A 9638-nucleotide genomic window follows, 5' to 3' on the forward strand; every position below is an offset into this window, starting at 1 on the left:
TGCAACAATTCTTGATGACATGGAAAATTTAGAAAAGTTTGGGCAAGGTGAAAAGTTTTAGAAAACAGGGGCAACCGTGTTTTTGTGCACTTTTCACCTCACCTTTAAAGTTATTCCTAGAAACACAGATCTGTGTACTCTTACAAAGGAGTTTAACGTGTTGTGCCTTGTACAGAACAGAACTGCCTTTATTCAGCAAAGCTATATTCATACAGGCCTGATGGGCATACCCTAGAACACCCCTTAGCTTATGCGTCATTCAAAAGCCCAAGCTACAGAGCACCAGAGGCCACAAAGCAGAGGAGTCCTGTAATCAATTAAGTGGGTCACCTTTAAGTTAACCTTTAGTATGTTATAGAATGTCCTATTCTTTGCTCAGCTTTGCAATTGGTCTTCTAAAATTTTTTTTTGTATTTTTTCAATTACTTGACTACTACCGCCCCTTCTACATCTTTCCAGTTTTCAAATGGGGGTTGCTGACCCCGGCAACCAAAAAACTTTTGCCCTGTGAGCTTACAATTTTACTTTTATTGTTACATTTTATTTCTTATCTTTATATTCAGTCCCTCTTGTATCCCTCAGTCTCTCATTCAAACCACTGCATGGTTGCTGAAGTAAATAGGACCCTAGCAACCAGACAGCTGCTAAAATTTCAGACTGGCCAGCTGCAAAACAAAAAGAAAATAACTGAAAAAACACCAAAAATTAAAAAATGAAAACCAATTGCAAATTGTCTCAGAATATTAATGTCTATGTCATACTAAAGGGTAACTTATAGGTAAACTACCCAGATAGCAGATGCTCTCTGCAGGACTGAACTGTGGCCATTAGTTTAATAAGACACTATGGGAAATAGCATCAGTTATTTAAGAGCATTATGTACCATGGATCCATACCTCTACTGTAACATTGTAATAGAACATGTATTTGCCAGTATTAATTTACTACTATACATCTTTTTACCTTTCTTCCAATTAGATGTTCCTTGGTATTTAGGTCAGGTCTGATCACAATAATGTGGCATTTAGGGATAAATATACAACCTAAAAGTCCAGCAGTGGAAGCAAGGATGGCAAATATTTCAACAGCCACTGTGTATTTCCCTTTGGCGCTCACATGAGCAGGAATAAATGAAACCCAGACAATGCAGAAAACCAACATGCTGAAAGTTATATGTGTCGCCTCATTAAAAGTGTCAGGCAATTTCCTTGCTAAAAATGCTACAACAAAGCTTAAAGCAGCCAAAAGTCCCACATATCCCACTACACAGTAGAAAGCAACTTCTGACCCCTCATTACACTTAAGAGTCATCTTTGCAGATTTTTCTGTTGTATCAAAGTCTGGAAATGGCGGTGAGCAGAGAAACCATACAAGGCAAATCACTGCTTCTCCAAATGCACCCAGGCTCACTAGATATGCAGAAATATTGGATCCTACCCATTTTCTTGCTCGGCTCCCAGGTTTGGTAGCATTGAATGCAATAACAACCGTAATGGTTTTAGCTAAAATTGCTGATACAGCGACTGCAAAAATGATTCCGAAGGCTGCTTGACGGAAGAAGCATGTTGAGGCCTCTGGACGTCCAATAAATAAAAAGCAGCACAGAAAGCACATAATTAGTGATAAAAGCAAAATATAACTTAGCTCCCTGTTATTGGCTTTCACTATGGCTGTATTCCTATATTTTAGGAAGATTGACAGAACTCCCAAGGAGATAAGGCAAAGGAAAATAGCAACAAAAGCTAAAGTTATGCCCAGTACATCTGAAAAGGACAGGAAATCGATAGTTCTTGAGATACACATAGTCCTCTTCTCATCTGACCAGTGATCTTCAGAACAGGCCATACATTCTTCCATATCTAAATAAATATAACATAAAAGTAATGAGACATAACAAGTGATTCTTTAAACCATTTTAGGATCCATTAAATATAATATGACAAGCTGACAAATAAGGGATGAGATTCAATTCAGTACGAAAATGATTTAAATTGTGGCTTTCTGACAGATGTGTCTCCCCCTGGCTACGGACTCGGGGCAGAAGCACCTGGGTCAACAGGACTGTTTGGGAAGCAGAATATTTGCACTATGTGAGAGCAGGGAATCTGACCCAGTGAGGGATTTAAAAGATCTACAATAGTAATACAGATCTAAATCTATGGATAAAAGAAAGTGCCAGGAAAACAAAAACATTTATTAAACATCTTTATTATAATATATTATAATATATTTTTTTTCTTTGTATACACAAAGGATAATAATTCATAACAATATATTAGGATAAAAATTAAAGGCTAAAAATGTGAAGTTGAGATAAGATATATTTAGATAAGTAGTGACATTTAGGGGCACATTTACTAACCCACGAACGGGCCGAATGCGTCCGATTGCATTTTTTTCGTAATGATCGGTATTTTGCGATTTTTTCGGAAATTATCGCGACTTTTTCGTTACCAATACGATTTTTGCCATTCCGAAAGTTGCGCAAAGTCGCGATTTTTCCGTAGCGTTAAAACTTGCGCGAAACGTCGCGCCTTTTAAGTTTTAACGCTACGAAAAAGGCGCGACTTTTCGCGCAAGTGTTAACGCTACGAAAAAATCGCGACTTTGCGCAACTTTCGTAATGGCTACGAAAAACTCGCGTTTTTTCGCAAAAATCGTAAAGACGCCGAAAAAATCGCAAAAAATACGAAAAAGTCGCAAAATGTTCATTTTCCAATCTGAATTTTTCCAATTCGGATTCGAATTCGTGTCTTAGTAAATCAGCCCCTTAATGTACCTCTCCAAGAGTATAGAGGTCTATGTTAGATAAAAACTGAATGAACCCCAACCCCGTACAGGTCATTTTCTAACAAGAAAAAAAATCAGTAGATCAAAAAAAAAAAATCAGCTGGTTTCTAAAGTCTAAAAAAGCAATGCAAACAATAATAAAGAACAACTGTGAAAACATATTTTACAATCCTTATTAAATAGGTGGTAATGTGGCAACATGGGGGACAAGGCGCTTGCATGAACAATTAAACAATACAAAGTGACTGGTTTGGTTAAATTATCAAGAAAAATAACTGACAGCTATTACACTTTAAGCTAACCAACACTAGAGACCTTGTTTCCTTTTAGATATAAACTGTTTTATGCAATAAGGTTTCTTTTAGGGTCCAACACTATTAACACATACAGAACATCATCATGGTTAAAATGAGGCTGTTGTGTGACCCACCAGTGCTGTTGGTTATGTCCCCTTCTGAACAGGCAATGCAGTCATAGCAACAGATGGGCTCTGCCTTCCTGGCAGCTTTCCTGAATCCTGGTGGGCAGTGATTGGTGCACAATGAAAGTGGAGTCTGAGATGATATGAAAAGATTTATTGAATAGATGATTTATATTGACATTCTTGCTATCAAAATTTGTCTTCAGTTTCATATGCTTTACAAAATACATTTCTAATATAGGTTTATGCATAGGTTACATATAGCATATTGTTGTGGATGAGTGTTACCTCATTAAATTTACGATTCCATTTGATATCACTTTTGTTGATTATCAGTTGTTGCCCTGGAGGAGCAAATGGGAGGAAGCTGCCAACTTGACTAAAGGTAATAGTTCTATTAGATGTCACCCAGTTGATAATATCATAGTGTCCTATTTGTCCTTGATTTGCGGAATGAAAATCTTTTGTTTGAAAATCTAAGTTTTTGAGGTATTGGCTCAGCTAGGAATATATAAACGGATATAGATATTTTAGAAAGTTTAGAAAGTGCATTGTTGAAAAAGTACTTACATGGCATTCATACCTTAAAATCATTGAGCAATACACTTAAAAATGTGTGGACCATAAATAATTAATAAGAGATTCAATGCAGGATGTAAAGAAAGTAACTGGTTATTATATCTTCATCACTGGTATATATCCAATATGAAAGATTAAGAGCTAAATCTATAATTATTCCCCCTTCAACCTACTTTAAAGGGCTTACTTCTTGTTACAGTTTTTGCTTTGCCTATACTTTCATTGTCTCATAATTCTGCTAACAACTTTCCTTATTAACCTTCCATAGTGACCAGATTTTGTTATAATCCCTTTACAAAACAAAACAGTAGGGTGCGTGGCGTACCGGATAAGGGAATGGGATTAGTTAAGAGATGAGATTATGGGGCCAATTCACTAAAGGGCGATAAAACAAGCGCTATTTATAGCACGTGTTAACATTTTTATCACTTCTTATTTTTTGCGACTTAACACTCGATTCACTAAAAGGACACGCGTCATAATTAAGAAGTGATGTTCTTTGCACTATTTAACTTGCAATGAGCGTTTTTCTTGCGTTGTTTCCCGTTGCATGCGTTATTTTGCGCTGCGTGCGATATATTTCGCCGCGTGCTATATTAGCGCACGATATTACGCACATAACCATTACTTTCTGAAAACTACTGTTCTGAAAATTACCATTTCCCTGAAAACTGGAGGATGCATTACTCTTGGGCCAACACATACTTGAAAAAAATCCCACTGCAAAGTCCATGTTGTGTTGCCAAAAGCTCACAAACCACAATTTTCTTTAAGTACCGCCTGCCCCAAGTAGGTGTATTAACACGCACAGACTAATGTGATATTTAGCGTGTTTAACGCTTCATATGTGTTTGTAAATCATGTGTTGGTACTATTTCTATTCGCTAATTAACGCAATGCGAGGTAAATAACGTATTGCGATAGTGCGTTTTTTTGTGCATGTGATATGCATCTTAACGCATGCAAAATTACTTTGATGAATCGTTACTTAATTATCGCATACTTTTTAATGCAAAAAAAGCATGCGGTAAGCGTTATCGACCTTTAGTGAATCGGCCCCTATGATTTTGCTTCTTTGTAAATTTCATGTTAGGCCTCAACTTGAAACTGGGATTTACTTCTGGACACCAATACACATTAAAGGTATTTGACTTATCTATCTATCTATCTATCTATCTATCTATCTATCTATCTATCTATCTATCTATATCTATCTATCTGTCTGTTAAAACCAACAATCTATGTATATCAGTCATTAACAGTAAAATGCTATTTACCTGTGAAGGCTGAAAATTTTTCATTAGATTTAATTTCTGACCAGAATATTGCGTGGATGACAGCATTTCATGCAATGCGCTAGCAAATGAATATACAGCTCTGTAAACAGTGTACGTTACTCTGAGAGTCTTTACATCAAGATTAGCATCAACATTATTTAATGACTCCTCTCCAGTGCAATTATGCAGTGGATTAACTATTTTCCAGTATGTGGTTTTGTTTGGGGGGAGACAATGAAATAATTCATTCCAAAAAGCAGCAGTAAAAAAATTGTGAAATGTGGTTGGGTTGGTGCTGTATAGAAAGTTTTTAAACTCAGGAATTTCCTCTTTGTGTACTGAAAACTGTAGGGAACCATTGACAACACCAAGATAAGTACCAATTAAGTTGTGTGTGAAAAATGTAAGTGATGATGGTGTGATCCAGACTCTCCCAAGCTCTCCACGTATAGCGACTGTGTAAATAATATCCAGAAAACTGAACTGGCTACACAGAGTAATAACCACATTGGCATTTGACTTCTCTATGATTTCAAAGACAGGTATAAAGTTAAAAAGACCTTCGGTTGGAAAAACTGCAAAGTAAGCAATACATATTCCACTTTTGAGCAACACTGCCCGTAGCTCCTGACTTATTTTCAAATGGTGCTCCTCGTCAGATGCAACAAGTCCGACCCATGTCCAGCCGAAGTAATGGAGGAGCTGTACAAATCCATCATACATAGCACGGTCATTAGGTACAATCCGAAAGAAAGATGGGAATAATCTTTTGTCTTCTAAAACGGGATCTTGGGTTCCATAACTAATCTGGAGACATAAAAGATAGTGGATAAACTAAGAAACAAAATAATATGCAGTGTTATAGCAAAAAAAAAAAAAATAAAAGATTGAAAATGTAATGCATCTAGATAAGATTATAGGGGAATACCCACTAGCTTTATTTCTGTTAATATAAAATGATATTATAGAGGTTTTTTTACTTTACAAACACATTCAAACAAATTGATCCTTATGCATTTATTTTTGGTGCAAGATTACTAATAGGCAGTTATATGTTGGTCTGCTTTCTATGGTTTCATTACGAATGCGCTGTTGTTCATGTGGACTGGGTAATGGAATCAATGCATTTGTGCATATTATGTAATAATTAACTGGCAAACAACATATATCAAGTGGCTTTATTAAGCACCATGCACAATCATTTGTTCTCCACTCTTATTTTGTCATACATTAATTTGCCATTTGATAGACAAACTGTAGGTTACATAGGAGCTAGAGACAACCAGAGTCTCTCCAGGTGGGAGCTGGATGTCACCAGCAGCTAAAGGACCTCTGTGGGTAGGTTATTACAAATAGTAGAAGCTGCTTAGGCAAATTTTAGCTGCCTTTTTAGTTTCTGCATGTGAATTTTTAAAAATGCCTGTCAGCACTCCAACTATGCCTCACACCATTCCTGCAGTCATACTTCAAACCAATGTCACAGTGGCAACAGCATGGGGAAAATAGTTAGCACCATAAAACTAGAGACCAAGGATTAAGGTGCTTGGGCATACTGTATAAAGGAAACAAGGCGTAAGAACTGGTTCCTTAGTCATGTAAAGTAACACCATTATCCCTATTACCAAAGCATGACTGCATTCACACCAAAATAATGTCACTAGTAGCATCTCTAGCACGGCCCATGTTTGGTTCATTACATATTTAACATTGTGATTATTGCCATATTATTGTATTGGATGCAATGTCACATAATACTATATGTCCTGAATAGCTCAAGCAACACTCATGACTGCCCATTTAATTTAAAAATTCTGTTTGATGCTACGTATTGATGCACCAGTCTTATCATTTGCAATACTAGTGAATAAATGTGTCTTACTAGTTAAATCTGCATTTTTAGACAGTGTGTACATGTTCTCTATTCCCAATCTGAATTACCTGTCAGTATTACTAAAGTTTCCTTTTGTCTAGTTTTAGCACTTAGGATAATTGTATGTAGGGCTGCTTTGGGCTCTTTAAGCACCATATTTTAGGTAGCCCCAAAAAGTGGCAGACAGACGTACATTGCAGTTGTCTGACAATCAATTAGCAGGCAACAGTTGCTTTTAAATGCCAGGCATTTAAAGTCTATAGGTACTACTGTGGGCGCTTCAGCACTGTGTTTTTGGGCTACTTAAAGGGCTAGTTCACCTTTAATTAACTTTGAATATGTTATAGAATGGCCATTTCTAAGCAACTTTTCATTTGGTCTTTATTTTTTTTATATTTTATAGTTTTGGAACTTCTCCTTTCCAGCTTTCAATCTGTGGCTCCAGCCCCTCTCCTATTCATATATCAATTTCTCATTCAAATTTCTCATTCAAATCTTCTCTCTAGTTGCTAAGGTAATATGAAACCTAGCAACCAAATAGCTGCTGCAATTCCAAGCTGGAGAGCTGCTGGACAAAAATTAAAATAATTGAAAACCTACCAGTAATAAAAAAAATAAAACCAATTTTAAATTGTCTCAGAATATTACGTTCAACATCATACTAAAATTGAACTCAAAGATGAACAATCCCTTTAGGCATCCAAAAGAGCTCCTTATGTAATTTCCCTAATTATGATAATTACTTTTGTTACAACATCACTTTGCCTTCCATTTTTAAGGGCAATGAAAATACAATTTAAAAAAATCAATTTTAATACTTTAGATCCTGGCAGTTACCCTAAGTATAATCATCAGGTAGTTACTGATATAGCTACAGGGTATACAAGGTTTGCGTATTTAATTCATAGATAGCTTGCACACTGGACAATAGTTAAAATCCTTTTTACTAAATCAAACATTAAAACCGCCTGATGCGTTTTAAGCAGCCTGATACATTATGCGTGTTTGGCATAAAATGTTTTCACCAAAGAAGCAAAAAAATCTATTGTATGAAGATGCACATTTCCAGTCCTATAGTTAAGGGTATAGGGGTATATGGATAGTTACAAGAAGCAGATGTACAAAACTGGCAGTCACTGAGGTGCACAAAATTAAGGCCTCCAGCTCCTCCCCTACTAACCACTATATCCATGCATGAACAATGTAAAGTACCCTTAACTTTATCTGCTACTAGTTATATCAATAGCAGCTGAAGAATGATACCAATGTATTTAAAATGTATGTAAAATATTTTTTTTGTAATTATTATAAGTACATAAATTGGTTGGTTTGAACACTATGCCTGTACTTACATGTGGGTATCTATAGATCTGTGTAAGTTCGGCCATGCTGTATGGCAGCCCAATAAATGCAGCCAGGGGACCTTTAGTTGTGCATCTGTAGCCTGGAACATGATCCTGTCTCCCAGAGAACAATTTCAAAGTGGCTTCCACTGCTTTCGAGACATAGTCACACGAGTCATAGATCTCATAGCCCAAAGTAACATTAGGGAGAAGCAAAGGATTCCTGTTAATTTCCTCTACGGCAAACATAATGGCGAGGATATGTTTGTAATATCGCAGATACATTCTATAAGGAAATACATTTTGAATATACAGTTAAATATAAAAAATATAAAAAAAATAAATGATGATATTTATTCATTCCCCAGGCAGATCTGCTATGTTTACCCAACTGATAAACTGATATGCTCTACATACCAGCTCTGTATAAATATCCCTCTACTATTAAGTTTCTCTCTGCCCTGCTCATTCTACTATACTGTATATGCATGGCTTGCACCAACTTTATACACAGCATTGATTGCTTGTAGCACCACCATGTTCCATAGTCAGCCCTCTGGATTCTCACAGTTTTAGTGCTCTGTGTTCCCTCCTCCCATTTGACCTGTCTCTAAAAACCTGTATGTAATATCCTTATATAAAGGCTTATATACTGTACATTTGGCTTATATCGAAATAATATTTGGATTCCTAAGTTTCATTGTAAGCATTTTTTGGCAGGGACCTCATTCCAACTATTTATTAGAACTTAAGTATTTATTTTCACTGTCTAATTTATAATAACTGCACCCCTCTTTGTGTTTCCATTACAGAACACAGTGTACATTTGCCATGCTATATTATTACAATACAAAAGACTCCAGCAATATACAAAAACTATACAAATTCACTAAGATCCCAGCAAATGCTCTTATGTAAGAATATATGGTTTATTGCCAGATCTCAGTAAATGGTACAGTTGTGTGAGTTCCATCTGAATTGGGCTTTGTCAGTCAGTGCAGTCTCTGAAGCTGCAGAAGAACTAAACAGAGCACAGCATTTCAAGCCAGAATAAACTGGGGCAACAAGGGCATATTTAGAATTCTGGCATAAGAGATGCATTTATTCCTATATATATCCAAATATAATGTATGTATTATTATATGCAGTATTATTTCAGTGGTCTCTGCTGCAGTTACATGCAAAATCACTGTTTTCTTTTTTCAGTATTAGTTATACAGGCAGGGTATGGTTCATTATTTGGAAACCTGTTATCCAGAAACCTCAGAATAACCATATTTTTCATTATAATCAAATAATTAAATTTTTTTTAAATGATTCTTTTCTCTGTAATAATAAAACAGGACCTTGTACTTTAT

At 36.0% G+C, this 9638-nt stretch overlaps 1 protein-coding gene across 1 annotated transcript; it reads right to left on the reverse strand.

The window, feature by feature from the left end:
• Positions 1 to 644: 644 nt before the first annotated feature.
• On the reverse strand, positions 645 to 8565 carry LOC100493717 (vomeronasal type-2 receptor 26). The gene is made up of 6 exons (XM_031906522.1): positions 8290 to 8565; positions 5068 to 5874; positions 3518 to 3712; positions 3221 to 3365; positions 964 to 1859; positions 645 to 665 (listed from the first exon to the last, which is right to left on the reverse strand). The coding sequence occupies exons 1-6, from the start codon at positions 8563 to 8565 to the stop codon at positions 645 to 647; spliced, it is 2340 nt and encodes a 779-aa protein (XP_031762382.1).
• Between the last annotated feature and the right edge of the window lie 1073 nt (positions 8566 to 9638).

This window comes from Xenopus tropicalis, chromosome 7 (assembly GCF_000004195.4).
Source record: "Xenopus tropicalis strain Nigerian chromosome 7, UCB_Xtro_10.0, whole genome shotgun sequence".
In the NCBI taxonomy this organism is placed as follows: domain Eukaryota; kingdom Metazoa; phylum Chordata; class Amphibia; order Anura; family Pipidae; genus Xenopus; species Xenopus tropicalis.